This window comes from Lygodium microphyllum, chromosome 3 (assembly GCF_053477565.2).
Source record: "Lygodium microphyllum isolate KBCC chromosome 3, Lygodium_microphyllum_v1.1.10, whole genome shotgun sequence".
Classification (NCBI taxonomy): domain Eukaryota; kingdom Viridiplantae; phylum Streptophyta; class Polypodiopsida; order Schizaeales; family Lygodiaceae; genus Lygodium; species Lygodium microphyllum.
In genome coordinates this window covers 136604333-136623358 of record NC_141137.1, presented here as the reverse complement: position 1 = coordinate 136623358, position 19026 = coordinate 136604333, and the positions used below count along the sequence as shown (strand labels likewise).

The 19026-nt window shown below is 41.8% G+C and overlaps 1 protein-coding gene across 4 annotated transcripts in view; it reads left to right on the top strand.

The window, feature by feature from the left end:
* Positions 1-3403: 3403 nt before the first annotated feature.
* Positions 3404-19026, top strand: part of LOC148038935 (transcription factor SCREAM2-like) — a 45581-nt gene continuing 29958 nt past the window's right edge. Inside the window, exons 1-4 of one of the 4 annotated variants that reach the window (XM_087674809.1) lie at positions 3404-4526; positions 4932-5126; positions 12434-12553; positions 13124-13558. In XM_087674809.1, coding sequence (XP_087530935.1) covers positions 3825-4526; positions 4932-5126; positions 12434-12553; positions 13124-13210 — 1104 coding nt within the window. In that variant the 5' untranslated portion in view covers positions 3404-3824 and the 3' untranslated portion in view covers positions 13211-13558. Of the gene's footprint in view, positions 4527-4931; positions 5127-12433; positions 12617-13123; positions 13559-19026 lie in introns of those variants that run through there. The other 3 variants (XM_087674808.1, XM_087674811.1, XM_087674812.1) reach the window with 3 other exon arrangements.

The window sequence follows — 19026 nt, the reverse complement described above, 5'->3', positions numbered from 1 at the left end:
TTTCCTTCTAACATTTTTAAATGTGAGCATGTGGACTATATGTTTTTAGATTGGTTTATATGCTGGGGTAAGTTACTCATGAATATATGTATGAATCATGTGGATTCAACATAAGGTATTTTTAAAATATCATTTTTATACTTTTTTTACATACAAAAGGGTGTAATATAACGAGATTATTTATATATTGAATAGAAAAGATTGTATTTTATTTAAAAATTTCATATATAAGGATATTTATAATCAAGCCTTGAATGCACGTGATGTAGAGGATATACATATAGTAACTTCCCTAAGTTTATCAAGGAGTTTATATGCCATTTTCAACAAAAGGGTACAAAAGTACAATGTCATTTTACAAAAGATGTTTCCATGATGAATAATTTTTTTGCCTTTATTTGCACATATTTTTGGGTTATTAGGAAGAAGTATGAAGCCACCATCCTTGATAGTATACTTGGGGACTATAGAACCATGGTAATCAAAGAGAGCATTCGTTACAATTTGTCAGCCCTAGCAAAGCTTATGTAAATTAGAGTTTTTCGAAAACCTTCTGTTGTTAGTGGAACATAGCCATGGAACATTCACATCGAGAAATTTTATCTTGATGTTACATATGCCTTGAATTATCACATTATAGTTAGAGTAGTGATTGAACCATGCTATGGAAGGTTCAGTCACAAGCAAATCACAATAATGTGAGTGTAATCTATAGCTCCATAGCAATTGAGAAGGCCTCATTGAAACCTAAATCCATCCTTCACCTCATCTAGCTTTGATTCGGTTGAAGGCCATTGAATGAAATGAGCCCCATGCTTTACAATGGCATTCATCACCTTGTGAAAGACCTCAATCATAGTTGAGTGATTAGAGCCACGTGTGTTGGCTATGTGAGCATGGTTATTACCAGAAGCAAGTGGCATCTCAAAAAATTGCAACTTTCTTCTTGAGTCACAATATGTGTCCATGCATGCATCGAAAGTCGATCGGTATCTCTGCTTGTTGCAAGTTTCGATGTAGGAGGTCACACAAATATGTGAAAAATAGATATAGTGATTTGAATAGCTCCCTCCCACACTTGTCATGCTCCTTTGCATGGAAAACAAAGTTGTTCCACCAATGAATGGAGGATCATAGCTTGATGTACTTTCGCGGAATGTCTTCATTATGCATAGTGGCAAAGGGAGACCACCTTCAAACAAAAGTCACTATGTCCCATAACAAAGGAAGGAAAGGCCATATGAAAGGATCCATCAAATTATCTTCTCCTTCATGCATCCAAGGAGTTGTAAGCAAATGATGATGAACTTTGAAGAGTCTCCCAAGTAGCATCAATTGGCAAATAGTTGCTTAAATAAGGGGGAGAAGCCTTCACACATGGATTCTCATTCACATGCACCATGGATCAACATCATGTAGCAATGATACTTGATTTCAATGGAGTCATTGATTGTTCATTTCATGTATGATTTGTATGTTAGAACAATGGAGAGACAGAGGCAAATATATTTCAATAGCTGTATTAATGCAGATATATAATGAATATGATAATGTGAGCAAAGGAAATATTGAAGGCATGGTTGCAGTAAAGAACAATGCATGAAATTAAAGCTAAGCACCTAGGAACATGGCACAGGATCCAACAATGGTACAAATAGTCAACTGTATAGTCTCATCTTAAGCATGCAATGGGATTAAAAGAAAGCACACATATAATTGGTCTCATTACAAACCTTTGGGACAACCTTTGCAACTACAAGTTGCACTTTTTCATTTCACATATCTTGAGATTCCTTGAATAAGTACATTGAGGCAATTTGTAGAGTTCTAGTTCTCAAAGGTACTTCGTGTGCCAAATAAACCATTATTACTGTTTGTGAAAATATACATCATATCCATGATATTTGAAGGTAGCAACATTTATTGCATGAATAGAACCATACCATTCTCCATGATGATCATTAATGATTTGATATTTGGGCCTTTTTGTTATTGTCCACCACAGAGTGAGCATAGGCAATGCAACACCACAAATAGGTTAGGTCTACTATAGTGAGCACTCTAGACCTTACTATGGGAGTTAGGCTTTTCATCACCATTTCTATCCTTGTTTTACATTTGCAAGTGAGGCAAACTTCATCTGTTTGAGAACAATAATCATATCTTCAAGATTACAAGTTTTTTTACCAACGCCTCTTCTAGGGCAACTATTCGGATAGCATGTTTTCTAGGGACTTTTTTCTCTTGACAACAAGTGCAATTGGTATAGTGGTGCTCATAGCAACACACTGGACAGGGAGTAGGTCTTCTAATTGCAATAAGTGTTGGGCTACATATATATATATATATATATATATATATATATATATATATAGAGAGAGAGAGAGAGAAGGGGGGAGCACAACTCCATGAGGGCTTGCTACAATAGAAAAAAAGTGCACTACAAAGACAACACCCTTAGAGGGCATTGGAGAAAAAGGTGTGTGGGAGAGGGCAAGGAGTGATTTTTTTGGAACTAGGAGAAGCAAGTAAGCCTTACAAAAGTAGTTTTTAAAAAGTGGGCCCTTCCCCCTCCACACCCTAGTGCCACTTTAAATTTAGTAGGGGTGGGCTGATATTTCCTTATCATGTGCCTTCCCTTGCACACCTTGGTGTGACTAGGCTCTGATGACAAACTCAAGCTGGCTTTTAGTTCGGGTGATAGAAATGGTGTATTTGGGCAACATGCAACAAGCAATGATTACGATGCCTCCAGTGAGCAAAGTTAGAACAAAATTAACAATGACCTTATTGCATTGGGATGTGATGCGTGTGTTGCTAAACAAGCAATTCAAAAATTGTAGGGTATTGATTCACAAGAGTTAGAGAGAGTTACATAATACATTAGTGGAGTATGGATTTGTGTCCTAATTAGAAAAATAAGGGGAGTCGATCTAGAAGATTTTAAGACGGCTAAAAAAATCTAGGAAAAATCAATCCAAGAACCGAGTTTGCCTACGTTGGGTCTACATCCACACGCGTATTGAGATTAGGACTCTAGCGGATCAAAAGTGGATCGAGGATGTGAAATAGTGCTTCACTTAGCATTTTTTGAGAAAAGAAAACGTTGATTCCTAAGTCTACGGTCGATCCAAACAACCTTTTTCGCGCAAACAATTCGCTCCGATGTTACATGGGCCAATCATGCACGAATCCTACGGACGTCAACCCATCGGAACGCACCGACCCAAGCGTACGTGGGGGTGGCAGCGGCGGCCACGTGGTGGTAGCAGTCACGACTACGACTGCGCATCGGCCAATCACAAACTTGAGTACTTCGCCTACCTCATTTAAAAATCCTCCGTGGATGAATCGAGACCTGCTGATATCGCACACTCTGTCACTCACACACACACACACACTCTCTCTCTCTCTCTCTCTCTCTCTCTCTCTCTCTCTCTCTCGGATTACCTTCGTGATATTGTTCTATTTAGTCTTGACTTTTCATACCACCCAGCCAATAATTGAGATCCTCAGCATTCAATGGCTCAATAATCATACTCACGCACATCAGCTTACGCGTGTCCTTATTACATCCAGCGATCGACCTTGTATTATATCATCCTCATTCACTGCCAATCGCCCATTGAATTTCGAACTTTGAACCAACTGATTCAATATACTGTGAATCGGGACTACTATGCACTTACCGATTAGTCTAGGGCTGATCAGATTTTATAGATTATGCTAATGATCCAGTTGCTTTGCTTAATCACAGTTGTATAGGAGCTTGATGTTTGATAGAATTACCATTATAGCGACGATCAAATTTGGCTCTCAATACAATGGCAGTCTCTTCCTCACACGACGTCCCTGCTAGAATTGATCAATTTGATCACTTTGATGATGACGACGATCAGCTGATCTTGTGTTGTAATAGATCAGACGAATCGCTAATCGATGTTGATCTCCCTCTAATCGATTTCAAATGTCAGGATGATTTTGAATACGCAGCAGTCGGCCTTATGGATCCTGCTAGTTATGATTCTGCTGCCGCCTCAGCTAAATCATGCTCCACCTCCACTGAATCTGGCTGTCGAACTGTGAACTGTCCTTCCACAACGAGATTGTCAGACGTGATTAATATCGCGAGCATGCCAGTAAGCATGGTTAATGGTCACCACGATTCATTGCCTGCTCAGAAGATGCCAGTAATTTGTTCTCAGCATGAGCTAACAATTGCTGATAAATCAAAACTAGACATGATTATAGGCGGTCCTAGTGAGGCGGCCTACAGAAGAGGATTAGTAAGTTCTGGGATGAAGAGAAAGATTAGTCATCTAGAAACGGGCAGCTTTAGTACTGGTGCTACTATTGATATCGATGATTTAGATCAAAACAGAGAGAGATTGATAGTGCAGGATCGTGATCAGAGCAGCTCCGGCCAGTACAAAATTAGTAAAAATTTGGAATCCGAGAGGAGACGAAGGCAGAAGTTAAACGAGAGATTGTTATCACTGAGATCACTTGTGCCCAATATAACGAAGGTAAGGCATGATTAGCCATACACTGAAGCAATTTATTCTGCCTTCACTATGATAAGCAAGTAGCTCTGGCAGAAAATACTCACCATACTTATTGTGGTATACTAGTTATGATATCTGAATCAATTACAAGGATTCAAGCCTTACATCATTATAATGGATCCATCAAAAGTTTCCTCATCCTAGACCAGCAGCCCCTTGGCCCCAACCGCACCTAGCTAGGAATGCGATCCCTCCCTCGCAACATTCATGATGTTGTCGCAATTCTCAGTGTGAGAATTATAGTGGGAATTTGTCTAAAGATTTCCTGTGTTAGACTCAACATATTAGTTAGTTGAACCTGCCCAAGTCATATCAATCACCGATTTGATCGCTAAGCCATTGTGTTGCGCTCATTTATTTTGGCAGATGGATAAGGCCTCGATTGTGGACGATGCAATCCAATACGTCCTTAACCTTCAAAATCAAATTCAGGAAGCGCAAGTCGACGTAGCTAATCTGCAGGAGGCTTTACTGACTACACCCCAATTATTGCTACCATCGACTGCCAATAATGTGGATTGTAGCCCCAACCTCAATCTGGAGTTTAATCGCATTGTAGAGGTATTCATCATCAACACTAGTGTGTGGATCAACTTTTCTTTTGATTAAGGCTGGTGTTGCATTTAGGGTCTTATTTGCATATTATAGGTTTGATGTTGAACTGAAATTCAATCCAATGACGCATACTCGGGAGATTCTTGCACTCATACAATGAGAATTATTCTTCATATTTCAATTTAATTTGTGGGCCGTATCATTTTCATTAATGTCTATGCTTTTTTCATCGAGCATAACTTAAGTGGAACCTTAATTCATTGTAAAGGAGAGTAATTGGAATATCATTTGACTCTCTTAGGTGTAGAGATCGGAGGACTCAAGTTATGCATGTTGTTCATCCTCTAACTTCACTAGATTTCACAAACGAAACGTTAGTTTTGTATTCACATCTTACACAAGTTATACTTGTGAGATGAGCTATCTTTGTCTCATTTGAGAATCAAGCCATGCTTATCAAAGCAATTATTACTTTTCTCTCCTCATTAATATTGTTACACCACAATGTATTCTACATAGACTGTAGGGACACCACTAGATGTGGGTATAACCTCACTTTATGAAGGGTAAAGAGGCCAATACAATGGCATTTTCAATGTCACTCTATTGGCACCTTTAGTATAGCCTTGTTTTACATTGTACCCACTCTAATTCACTTCATGTGGATAGAATATAAATATATACATGCCTTGTTCAACATTATAGTATATGATCTTCACTTCCATGTACGTATCCAAAAGCAAATTCTCTCATATACTAGATCCTACGTCTCTAGCTCCAACCATCCCAATATTTTTGTTGAGAAGTCCTAGGAATCATCCATCTCCCACTACTCAACCATCCAAGACTGACAACCATCATTAGATTCAAACTACTACTTCATATGCTTACATATTCATATTAGACCATTAACCAAATCCTAATCAAATTCAAACCACTACATAACACTCTTATGATCTATCGACTAGGTGGGTCTAGTTGTGTGCAGTCTATGGACTTTCAAATCTCATGAGTCTATGCCACAGTTGCTTTATGTCTTTGTGAGAAAAGGGAAGTTGTCTACAACAAAATGTTGTGCTCCATCCACAAGTTCTATTGTGTAAAACTCCTTCACTCTCAAGATGCAATAAGTACACTTTTATAATGGTCACTTGATGCTCACTCTCAAGATGCAAAAAGTAAACCTTTATAATGGTCACTTGATCCTTTAAGTCAATTATTTTTCAATATTACACATTGATGGATTGAATACTCTATATCATTGCCATAGAGCTTATGTTCTCAATACTTTTGTCCTAGTCAATATCTATCTCCCATCTAATCAATCATCCACTCCAAACTTGCATGGATATTAATATTTAAATTGATAATACTATCTTGGATCAAATTTTGCATACTTAATGACTCACTTCATGGAGAGGCTTATGTGAACGAATTCAATGAGGTTAGTTTAAAACAACATGTCTATGTACTCTCCATATTGAATGGATCATTCACACTTTACCTTACGAGAATGACTATTTGTAGGCCGAGCTCATGTAAATGAATTCACCTACTTTCGTTTAAAACAAGATGTCTATATACTCTCTATATTCATTGGATTTACAATTCATCTTAGGAGAATAAGATTACCCTTTTTTTTATGTAGACTTTTGCATATTGATTCTAGATACCGTCATATATGCATAATCTTTTAACATTGCATGTTGGAAATTAAAAAGCCTGGGTGGGGGGGTGGTGGTGGTTTGTGAATGTAAAATATTACACGGCGCAGCGAATAGAATCTGAGAAAGAGATAGAGAGTACACAACAGATAAGAGGAGAATCAGTAAATTCTTTAACTTCAAACAACTGATACAAAGATGGCTCTGTCCACCCGTGCACTTCCACTCTGTGAAGCTTAGATGGCGATCTAGACAAAAGATAGGTGAAGAGTTTAAGGTAGCTGGAACAACAACTCTGACTGGGTGAAAGATGAGTGAGTGATGGCTGCGAAGGGGTTTAGCTTTTATAGCCTGCGAAGGTCGTTACCGACCTACCATATGAGCCTCCACTAGTCGGCCAGGGAATATTCCAAGGAATATTCCCTTTACCATCAGGCCGGGGGCGCTACCCCTAGACCCCCGCCAGGGGGGCCGCTGGCCCCCCTGGGACCCCCCAGCCAAGGGCCGCTTCCGCGGCCCTCAGACCCCATAATAAGGGCCCCTTTTAACTCCCTTACCACGCAACTCAATGCAATGTGCCTCGAGTTGCTACCAACTTAACCTCTCCCTCTAACCCAAAGATTAGACCCACAATGGTCACCTTTTTGCCATTCGGTCACATAGACCTCATCTGATATACAAGTCAGGACTCCACCAATGTCCGGGCTCACACTTGGCTTCTCCTCATAATGGGGGCGTTACAACTTTGAGCACCATGGATCATTGGTAGCACCTAATGAGGGTGGGGCATTGATCATATCTAACACCCCCCCTAAATGTCCACCCATAGGTGAACTATCTCCTCGGCCCAATGCCAAGTCTCTGAAGATGAACTTGAAGCAGATCCTTCGTAAGTGCTTTGGTGAAGATATCTGCTCCATTCTCCTCTGTTGGACAGTAGATCAATTCCACTATCCCATCCTCCATCAAATCACGCACATAGTGATACTGGATCTCTATATGTTTGGTGCGTGCATGAAACACTGGATTTTTGGCAATGGCGATCCAACTCTGATTGTCACATCTCAGCACAGTTGGTTCTTCATCCTGCACTCCCATATGCCATAGAATCCTTCTCAGCCATACGGCCTCACATGCAGCAAAACAAGCTGCCTTGTACTCTGCTTCGGTAGAAGACAATGCCACTGTTGGTTACTTCTTACTAATCCAAGAGAAAATTCCTGAACCCAAAGAGAAACAATAACCAGAAACTGACTTCCTGGAATCAATGTCTCCTGGCCAATCTAAGTCACAATTCCCCACAAGAGAAGTTCTGAAACTATATGTGATACCATAGTCAAGAGTTTTCTTCAAGTATCTGAGCACCCGCATCCCAGCCTTCCAATGACTCTCATGAGGTTTGTTTGAGAACCTGCTCAAAACACCAACAGCAAAACTGATATCTGGTCTGGTGTTGCACGAGTAGATCAGACAATGTCTGCTAGTGCTGATGTATCCTCAACGGATAACTTTACATTCACCTCCATAGGTGTAGCTATCTCCTTGCACTCGGTCATGCCAAATGCCTTCAAGATCTCCCATGCATACTTCTTCTGAGAGATGAATATCTTTCCTGGCTCTTGCGAGACTTCAATCCCCAAACAATAGTGCAGCAAGCCCAAGTCTGTCATTTCAAACCCAGAACTCAAAGCCTTTCGAGTTTGGTTGATCATATCTTCATAGTCACCTGTAATAAGAAGGTCGTCCACATATAGGACAATCACTACAGACTTTTTACCATCCCTGTAAACATACAAGTTAGCATCTGAGGCACATCTTTTGAAGTTTAGCTTTAAAAAGAACCTATCTATCCGCTGGTACCATGCTCTGGGGGCTTGTTTCAGCCCATACAATGCCTTCTTCAGTTTACACACTTTGTTCTCAGAATGGGGGGCCTCAAACCCTGGTGGCTGAGCCACGTACACCTCCTCCTTGAGGTCACCATTTAAGAACGCTGACTTAACATCCATTTGGTACACTAGCCACTTCTTGTGGGTAGCCACTGCAAGTACCGTGCGAATAGTGGTCATTCTGGCAGTTGGGGCAAATGACTCTTGAAAATCAAACCCTTCAACTTGTGAAAATCCTTGGGCAACCAGTCTAGCTTTGTACTTTTCTAAGGTACCATCAGCCTTGTACTTTACCTTCCAGATCCACTTGGTGCCAATAACCTTCCGCTTTGCTGGTCGATCCACTAGCTCCCAAGTGTCATTCTTCATTATGCTGTCATACTCCGCCTGCATAGCAGCCTTCCATGATGAATCTGCAAGTGCTTCTTCTAAGTCAGTTGGCTCCTTTACTTCTCTCATAATCTCAACCATCAAGGCCATATTGACTATGTGAGCAGAAGCCCTCCTTTGCTCCTCTATTCTCTGAGACCTCCTTGGTCCGTCTGCCTTCTCCTCAATAGATGCAGGCATAGGATTATTGTGGTCATAGAGCTGCTTCACCCAGCACGGCAATGGCTTTTTCGGTGGGGTGATGTCAGGTTGGTGAACTTTTTCCTCATCATCTGAAGATGATGCTTCCTCCTCCTTAAGGATAGGGATAGCTCTCGGGACAGGTTCATAGTGGACTACTTCTTCACTTGATGATAAAGTGGAAGAACTTGCCTTCTCCTCCTCCACTGTATGCGGCTCCTCCTTGAACACCACATCACGGCTCGCGATGATCTTCTTTGCCTCTTGATCATATAATTTGTAAGCCTTCTGCTCATCACTATAACCCAAGAAGATACATTTTCTGATTTTTGGTTGTAACTTGTTTCTCTTCTCATCTGGAACATGTGCATAACATTCACATCCAAAAATTCTGAAATGTGAGACAGATGGTTTCTTACCAGTGTAAGCCTCATGAGGTGTTTTTCCCTTGAGAACCTTTGTATAGCTCCGATTTAGAATGTAGACTGCAGTATTAACAGCTTCAGCCCAAAAATGGTTAGGCAATCCCTTGCCCTTTAGCATGCATCTTGCCATCTCCACAATGGTGCGATTCCTGCGTTCCACAACACCGTTCTGTTGAGGTGTGTGAGGCGTCATCAATTGACGCTTGATCCCTTTGCTCTTGCAAAAGCCTTCAAACTCCTTTGAGTTGAACTCACCACCACCATCTGTTCTAAATTTCTTCACACTTTTCCCTGTTTCATTCTCAACAAGTATTAGCCATTCTTTAAACTTACCAAAAGCTTGAGCCTTATCACGAAGGAAGTACACCCACATCTTCCTACTGTAGTCATTGACAATCAACATAAAATAAGAAGATCCCCCCAAGGTCTGTGTAGGCATCTTACCACACAAGTCAGCATGCACCAACTCTAGAGGAGCCTGTGCCCTATTCTTGCTTTCTTGTGGAAATGCCTTTCTTTGTTGCTTGCCCATCATACAAGCTTCACATGGTTCCTTCAATTCAGTTATTGTAGGTAGGTGAGCAACCATACCTTGCTTTTGCATCTCCTTCAATACTACAAATCCAATGTGTCCAAACCTTTCATGCCAAAGCTTACTTGTGCCCACTCCAGCGATGGCTGTAAGAGCACTTAGCTCATACAGGTTGTTCCTTCTTTCTCCTTTGCCAACAATTGTGCCAGCACTATCAATAATTTCTGCACCTGTCTTCTTGAACCTCACTTCATGACCAAGATCAGTTATGGTAGCAACTGATAAGAGATTTCTCCTGATTTCGGGAACATACAACACATTTGAAAGCTTTTTTACTTCACCATTTGCAGCAACAAAAGAAATAGTACCTGTGCCTGCAGCAGGGCATTTAGCATCATTTCCAACCATCACAATGATGGATTCTTGTAGAGGCTGCATAGAACTGTATAGACCTTTCTTGTTGGTCATGTGACGGGAGGCCCCACTATCCAACACCCAAGAGTCAATGGTAGATTCTTCTTGCGCCGAGGAGCACACTTCCTCAATGGTCACCATGAATAATTCCAACTCTGCTTCAGCCGTATTGGCTATCTCTTTCCCTTTACTTTTAAGGGTACCATTCTTTTCATCTGCCTTCTTGACACGACAATCTGCAATTGCATGTCCTTTCTTCTTACAGTAGAAGCACTCTCCTTGAAACTTCTTCTTGCCGCCCTTCTTCTTTTTGTCACCATCATTTTTGGTGGAGGAAACACCTTTGCCTTTTGTATTGGCAGAGAATGCAGCATCTCCATTGTTGCTTCCTTCTCGGGCTTTCAGCCTCAACTCCTCCTCCATTAATAATGCACAAAACTCCTCAAAAGTCAAAGCTTGAGGTCTCACCTGAGTATTAAGGGCAGTTACTAGTCCATCAAACTTTTGTGGACAAATCCGAAGACACCTCCGAGCTAGCTCTTCGCTAGTCTTTTGTATCCCAGCACCAGCCATCTGGTCGTGCAGATTCTTAATCCGAGTGATGAATGCTTCAACCGTCTCTCCTTCAGCAAACTTCTCCGCTGCTAGTTGATTCTCCAAGTGTTGAATCCTTGTTTGGTTTCGTGTTTCATACTGACTCCTTAGTACATTCCAAGCCTCTGACGCTTTGGTTGTATGGTGAATCAAAGTCAAAACACTATCAGACCAGCTTGTAACTAAGGCACACAATGCATCTGCATTCCTTCGTTTCCAAGCTTGTAGAAGATCTGCATTCGGAGGAATCATCACACTAGGATTTGATGGGTCGGGGGTAGGCTGTGGTTCTGCGTCAATCCCCAGCACAGTCTCCAGAAGCTCATAAGAATCAAGGATAGTTGTAATTTTGAACTTCCACAAGGTGTAGTTTGTACCATCTAACTTGCCTTCGCTGAAGGTTGGTGGACGAATCCTCAGTGTTTGAATAGCCGGTACAGCAGCACCACCTCCTGCACCGCTTCCTGATGCGCCAAAACCGCTTCCCGGAGTCAACATAGTTTCTCTTTGCTATTGAAGCCTTTGCCTCTTGCACGCTCTCCGATCTCTAGAGCCCCCTGGGCTCTGATACCACGTAAAATATTACACGGCGCAGCGAACAGAATCTGAGAAAGAGATAGAGAGTACACAATAGATAAGAGGAGAATCAGTAAATTCTTTAACTTCAAACAACTGATACAAAGATGGCTCTGTCCACCCGTGCGCTTCCACTCTGTGAAGCTTAGATGGCGATCTAGACAGAAGATAGGTGAAGAGTTTAAGGTACGTGGAACACCGACCTACCATATGAGCCTCCACTAGTCGGCCAGGGAATATTCCAAGGAATATTCGAATATTCCCTTTACCATCATGCCGGGGGCGCTGCCCCTGGACCCCCGCCAGGGGGGCCGCTGGCCCCCCTTGGGATCCCCCAGCCAGGGGCCGCTTCCGAAGAAAAAAAATGGGCAACACGCAAATAAGAGATTAAGTACTTATAAATAGTAATGCCATATATAATCAATGCATCAACAAGAAGGGGTGCATTTGTTATTACACTTTTGTAGAATATAAGAAGATTTTTCAAATCCCTATGCTACACATGAGCCTTACATGCATAAGAGTAACATGTTGAAGGATTCATAGGTCATTGAATGAAACCTTATCTATTGCTCATTAGTTAGTTAGACAATGGGGTTAATGTAGTCAATTGGCACTAAATGAGTAAGAATTTTATGTTGGATTTCAGCTTGAAGTGACACAAATGAAGGAGAAAATGTATCACATCCAAATTCATTGCAAGAAGAGCCCAGGGATTCTCATTCAATTGAGTAGAGCCATGGAAGCTCTCAATAATGATTTGTTGCAGGTTGTGAATGCTAGCATCATTGCAATTAACAAGCAAATCGTTAACACTCTTGTGGTAGAGCCGGTACGAGAGATTTGAAGCTTAATCATGACACAACTTAATTCTTTAATCACATGCACACTACAAGTTCTAGACTAATTTCCACTATAACTCCCACATTGTGAATCATGATAACATTGTGAGCTTCTACTTGGAAGGGAGCACACACATAACTAAGTGCAATTGGGGGTAGCAGGTTGTAAGCCTAGGGTGAGGGCAGTCAATAGCCCATGCTCCCAATCACACCTAGCTATATATGCAATGCATCCTGAGAATAGAAGCTCAAGAGGTTGAACACTATAGGGAAAGACAAGGGAAAAGAGCCCATTTTTCCACATGAAAAAAGATCAAAAACTTTTTGTGACATTTTATGACGCATAATCATAGAAGTATGAGCTAGATAATTTATTTGATTACTTCCCCTTGATCTTTATTATGTATCATGTGAATATATCTAAAAGGTGCTAAAATGTTGAATTTACCATCTTTGATAGCCTATTAATCTTGAGTATATCTCCTACATGACTACAGGTAGAGTGTTGTAATGAGACCAGTATTGAGGAAGTGCGAAAGCTCACCTGCCAAATCATATCTAAGTTTGGTATTTTCTCATTATGAAATATAATATTCCACATTCCCAAGAGAATATGATGTTTCCACTAGGAAATTGTATACATGTCGTTCATTTATGATTCATTTGCCAAACTCTCAGCATTACTCATTCTTTAGTGCATAAAATGCACCCAAAGAAAAAAATTATTACTATCTTTTTGTAAACAAGGATATTCAACTAAGGAAACTAGGTCTCTACTTCAGTCGTGCAAAGAAAATGTTATGAAAAGGGAGAATGCTTCATACCTTAAGCCACACATGGCAAGTGTTGTTGCCTAGATATACTCTATCACATATTGTTGTTGTAGTAGCCCACACACATAAAGAAAATTTATATCTCGTAAATAATACTTGGTGGAGAACTTCATTTTACTATATGGGTACTTAATATTATGTTCTCTCTCTCTCTCTCTCTCTCTCTCTCTCTCTCTCTCTCTCTCTCTCTCTCTCTCTCTCTCTCTCTCTCTCTCTCTCTCTCTCTCTCTCTCTCTCTCTCTCTCTCTCTCTCTCTCTCTCTCTCTCTCTCTCTCTCTCTCTCTCTCTCTTTCTCTCTCTCTATGCATAATCAATATGCACCATTGATATTATGTGTAAGATTAATCAACACACATATCATTAAACATTACACTTAAATATGGCATTAATATCATATATAACATAAAAAATAATTGTAATGCTAATAATAGATGCTATAAAGATTAATATTATATCTAGCATTAGTAATCATATTGTGTGTGTGTGCGTGCGTGTGTGCGTGCGTGCGTGCGTGTGTGCGTGCGTGCATGCGTGCATGCGTGCGTGCATACATGTGTGTGTGTGTGTGTGTGTGTGTGTGGTCTCATGGTCTTCTTCATCGTAAGTGTTTCTCTTGACTAGTTTGATCCCTTTTCCTACAACAGGTATCTTCACCTTTGTTCCTAAATGTCTATGCAAAAAATAGGGAGTTCTTTGGGATCCCTTCACAAAGGATAAGCCATAGTATTCTGTGTGACTTGCAATTCATGAGCTCACACCACACTCAAACAAAATTTATGCAAAAGATTCTGTATGGGGTGAATTTAAGAAAGCTTTGAAGGAAGAGTATTTCATAGAAGATGTAGGATCGGTTACTCAAATGACTTTCATGGAGTGGGTTACTCACAAGACTTTCACTGAGTGGCTTACAAAATCCAATAAAGGTATTGATGCTACAAAGCTTTTGCACGAGTTTGAGTGGAGATTTGACTAGTTGGATACTACACAAAAGTAGGCTCTAGAATTTGAGAAAATAGAATTGTTTCTATAGGTCCCATATCCTCATTTGCAATTGAGCTTGGAAGAGATACTTGAGGAAGAAACCATGGAGCAAGGAAGATTGGAAAGTTAATAAGAATGTTGTGTCTATGCTTGGCAAGAGACAATGGAGATCGACCCAAATGCATGTTGAGCTTATTCCTTAAGCCTCTAGCAAGTTCATAAAGCATGCAAGGAAGTGGCCTACTTCTATAGCTGCTCTAGTAAAAGAGGATGTCATGGGATGAGCTCGTAATAAAGAGTATGCACGACCTATAATTGAGGTTTGCAAAGCTAGAAGAAAAGGGTTAATCTGCAACTCCAAGAGCTTTGATTCAAGAAGGTTGTATATGGTGATGTATCTAGTGTGGTTGTACTAAATATGAGCACATGGATTGTGAGATCTACCGAGATGCATTGAAAAATAAATTCCTTTTCTTTAATGAAGAGAATATCCATCTTCATGATTCACTTTTGCCACTAAATCCAAATTTTGGAAAGGAAATAATGAATAAGTTGGTTGATGACATGGCTATACAGAATGCTTATGATGCATAGAAGGCTAGTACCTTTGGTCTATGGAAAGAATTAATAAGTTAGTTGATGACATGGCTATACAGAATGCTTATGATGCATAGAAAGATCATGGTTGTTTTGCTATGTTTGGTATAGATTATGTGAGAGTTTCATGAAAGCTTATGAGTTGGTCATGAGGGAGTATGGGCTATCTTTGAGAAGATGTGTTAACCCCAAGTCAAGGAGGCGGAAAAATGAATGAAAAAGCGAAAAAATGATGGAAAAAGAGCAAAGACACGCAGTTGGCCTCTAAAGCTAAGCTGGGGCCAAAAGCGTAATTTTAAATAAAAGGCGCCTCAAAAAACTTCAAAAACTCATGTAAAAGAGCGCCAGGCTCCCTCCTGTGCCAAGTGTAAAATATTAGACAGGTGTAGAGTAGAGGCATAAGGCTAGAAGAGGAAATAGGGAAAGGACCTTGCCACAACAACGGCTAGTCATGTAAAAAAAAGGGATGGGTGACCATGGGATTTTAGGGCTTATATATAAAGTTCAAAAAGTGCATGGAAGCTCATTCTTTGGTGTGTAGCTAACAAGAGCTCTCTTTTTCTTCTCTTCTTCTCTTCTCCTTGCTTGTGTGTGCTCTTGAGAGAGGGAGTGTGAGAGTGTGAGAGAGTGAGTGTGTGGGAGTGAGGGATCAAGAGGGTGAAGCTCTTCACCATCTCCTCTTCTCTTCTTCTCTTCTCTTCTCTTCTCTTTTCTCTCACGTGCAGCTATGGTGGATGGAGCTTGGAGATGGAGGAGACTTGAGGATGCTTGAGCTAGCATCTAGGATCATGGAGCTACCGGTGTGTGCGAGAGAGAAGGCAACTCATATCGGCATCAAGGTAAGCTCACTACACTCGTAGGATCGATGGTGCCTCGGCTAGGTGAGAGATAGCCATTACAGCTCGCTTAAAATGCTTGAAAAAATAAGCGGTCCATGGGTCTTGGCAGTTGAGAGCATGAGCTCCCACATTTTGGTTCTGTTTTTCCGGGACAAACGGATTCAAGCTTGAGTGCTTGCGCACCTCATATCGAGCATCGAAGTAAGGGATTCATCCCTGAAACGGAGCTTGAGATAGGTAGGAAGTTTGGGTGTTTTGATCTTCGAAACCAGTAAGTATTTTGGGTTAGTTTGTTTGTTTAATGATTGGAAAACATGGAGAAATTATTTCAATTTGTTGCTTTCGGTTCTTGTTGCATTTAGTGTAGGATAGGATTAGGAATCGAATCGGGAAAGGGTAGGGTTTACCGTTGCAAAACAGGGCAAAACATGGCATAAATCATGCAAAAAAATGGCAAAAATCTTGCTTGGGATGCTTAATGTCGGCAAGTGAGTGATTGGGAGCATCAAAACCTTACCCGGGAGGGGATTTAAGAGCCAAGAGGCCAAGGGAGAGCTCATTTGCAACCATTGCAGTGAGAGAGAGAGAGCCCCCGCAAAGATTTGATTCGATCTCTTCATTAGAGAGCCTACCACTCACCTCAGGTATACCAATCACTTCCCTTGGCACCTTAGTTAGAATCTGGAAGTCTGTGCTTGAAGTGATTGTCTAAATCATGAGATTTGATCGAAATCATCATCGAGCGGCATTCATTACGCCGCGTTCGGCCTGTCCGAGCGGCCATTTTTGGGCTGAGTCCCAGACTCTGCCCTCGGCCCTTGCCATTCGGTCGAATCGGCCCAAAAACCCTAATCGGCCCTCGGCCCAAGACTTGACTTGGCCCTCAGCCCATGATGCGACCTAACTCAGCCTGTCCAAGTGACGGCACTCAGCCATCAGCCCACGAAAAGTTCGATCCTCGGACCGTGTGATTCGGCCCGTCTGAGTCACCCACTCGGCCCCTGCAATTCGGACCAGGTTGGACCGAGTGTGAATTTGTCTCAACTTTTCAGGAATTTGACCTAACCCAGCTAGAGCTCAACAACGCAAAGTGTCTCAAGTCCTCCTGACGCTCAGAACTTGATTCTGGTGCGCAGAATAGACAAAATCGTAAGGCACAGCCACTTAGCAACTTGAGTAGACGGTCACGAGACCTAGAGACCTAGGGGTAACCTGTTGAGCCATAAAACCCTGATCGGACCCAAAAACAAGCAAGCCGATGTAACAGAAACACCCTAAACCATGTCAAGACGGCCAAAGAATTGATCAACAAAGCCTATCAGGCCCAAAACAAAGTGAGGGTGCGTAAGACGCTTAGAGATTGGTTGCTACACTCACCTCCAATTTCCACACTTGAAGTACACTTAAGGAAAACTGAAAGCTTGATTAAGCACAAGTACACTGAAAAGAAAACACACACTGAGTGGAGATAAATTGAGGGTTGTATTTAACAAGTCAAGGAACTCACTCAAATAGACCACTCAAGGAACCCACCAATAGGAGAGGACCCAAAGACGTAGACAAACCATCAACACGCGAAGTAGGACCAAGCAAGTGGCGCCAACAAAGTGGATTTGACAAACCTACTCAACCTGATCAATAGCTTGGTGGAGCACGAGAACTCAACTATGGTAGAAGAAAGCTCAGACCGTAGGTCTAACAAGGAACTCAACTTAGGCATCTTTCTAGAGGCCATTTAGCCAGCTGATCAGTAGCTACGATACACACGCCCGGTATGAGCACTGTGGTAGGACAGTAGATGCTATCATCAGAGACTTAGAAGAAGAGAGAAAGCTAAACCACAAGGCATTGCAAAGCATAGTCAAATACAATAGAGACCATCAGGCTAGCAGACAAAGGCAAAGCATGGAGTTATGTGAGATGCAACGGGTGTTGAACTTAGCTGGTAGAAACCAAACGGATCACGAGAGGGCCCTATAAGGGGACTTAACGCTGAGCGAGCTTCTCATGAAGCGACTGCTAGACAATACCGCAGCAGAGCAAAGTGTCACAGCATTGGCGACAACACTGCTGGCAGGATTAGGAGCAACCCAACACTCTAAGAGCCAGTCTAAAATCCCAATAGTTGCAAAGCAGCTCGACAAGTACCAACCCCATGACGATCCATACAGCTTTGTAGAGCAATTCGAGCAAGTCTGCGAAGCCAACAGCCTCAGCGACCTAACTCAGTCCTCTCAAGCGTTTGGGCTCTACTTAGGTGACAAGGGTAAGACTTGGTATACAAGCTTAGATGCCGCAAAGCGAGCCACTTTCAATGGTCTCAAGAATCTCTTCATCAAGAGATTTTCCGTGCGTGGATACTCCAACAATCTACTAGTACGACTGATGAATATCAAGCAGAAAGAGAAGGAGGACATTCTCGATTATGTAACCCACGTGAGGAGTCTCTCCAAGAGAATCCCTACGAGTGAACGACCAACTGAAAGAGCAGTTTCAACTATATTCATCAACGGAATTAGAAACGATGAACTATATAAGGCTTTGGCAGGCAACTCGAGCTTGCAGCGAGATGCGCTAGCTAGGGTTTTTGAGGAAGCCATTAGAGTTGACTATCAGCTAAAAAGCAGAGCTCCAGGAGCTCCAACTCAGAAGAAACCAACTCCCGAAGTTCAGAGAGAGTGTCAATCTCTTGTGAACAACCAACTCCATCATCCCAAGATAAGGGAAAAGCCACCGAGACGATGGAGATAGCCAAGCTGCAAGGCATGTTGAGACGACCAATGCACCCACACGTCCAATGCGTAAACTGTGGTGGAAACCACTTGCCAACCGCGTCAAGACTCTAGGTCGAGACCTTGCGCTAACTGCAGTAGGTTCAGTCACGACGTCGCACATTGCAGATTGTTGAGAAGACTTCCGTACTCGCAACCATACGGCCAGCCTTACCTACCGAACAGGCCGCAGCCACTCTTTGGAAGGGGAGTCCCATTGGCCCTTCCTATGCCTAACGACATTAATCTAACTGTTCCTAGGATGGACATAAACCCTACAGGCATACCTAGACTGCCTGGTCCCTATGTGACCCATCCACCGAGTGATGCTCTAGTCCACTACGTGGAAGAGCCAAATGAGGAAGAGACTTACTTATAC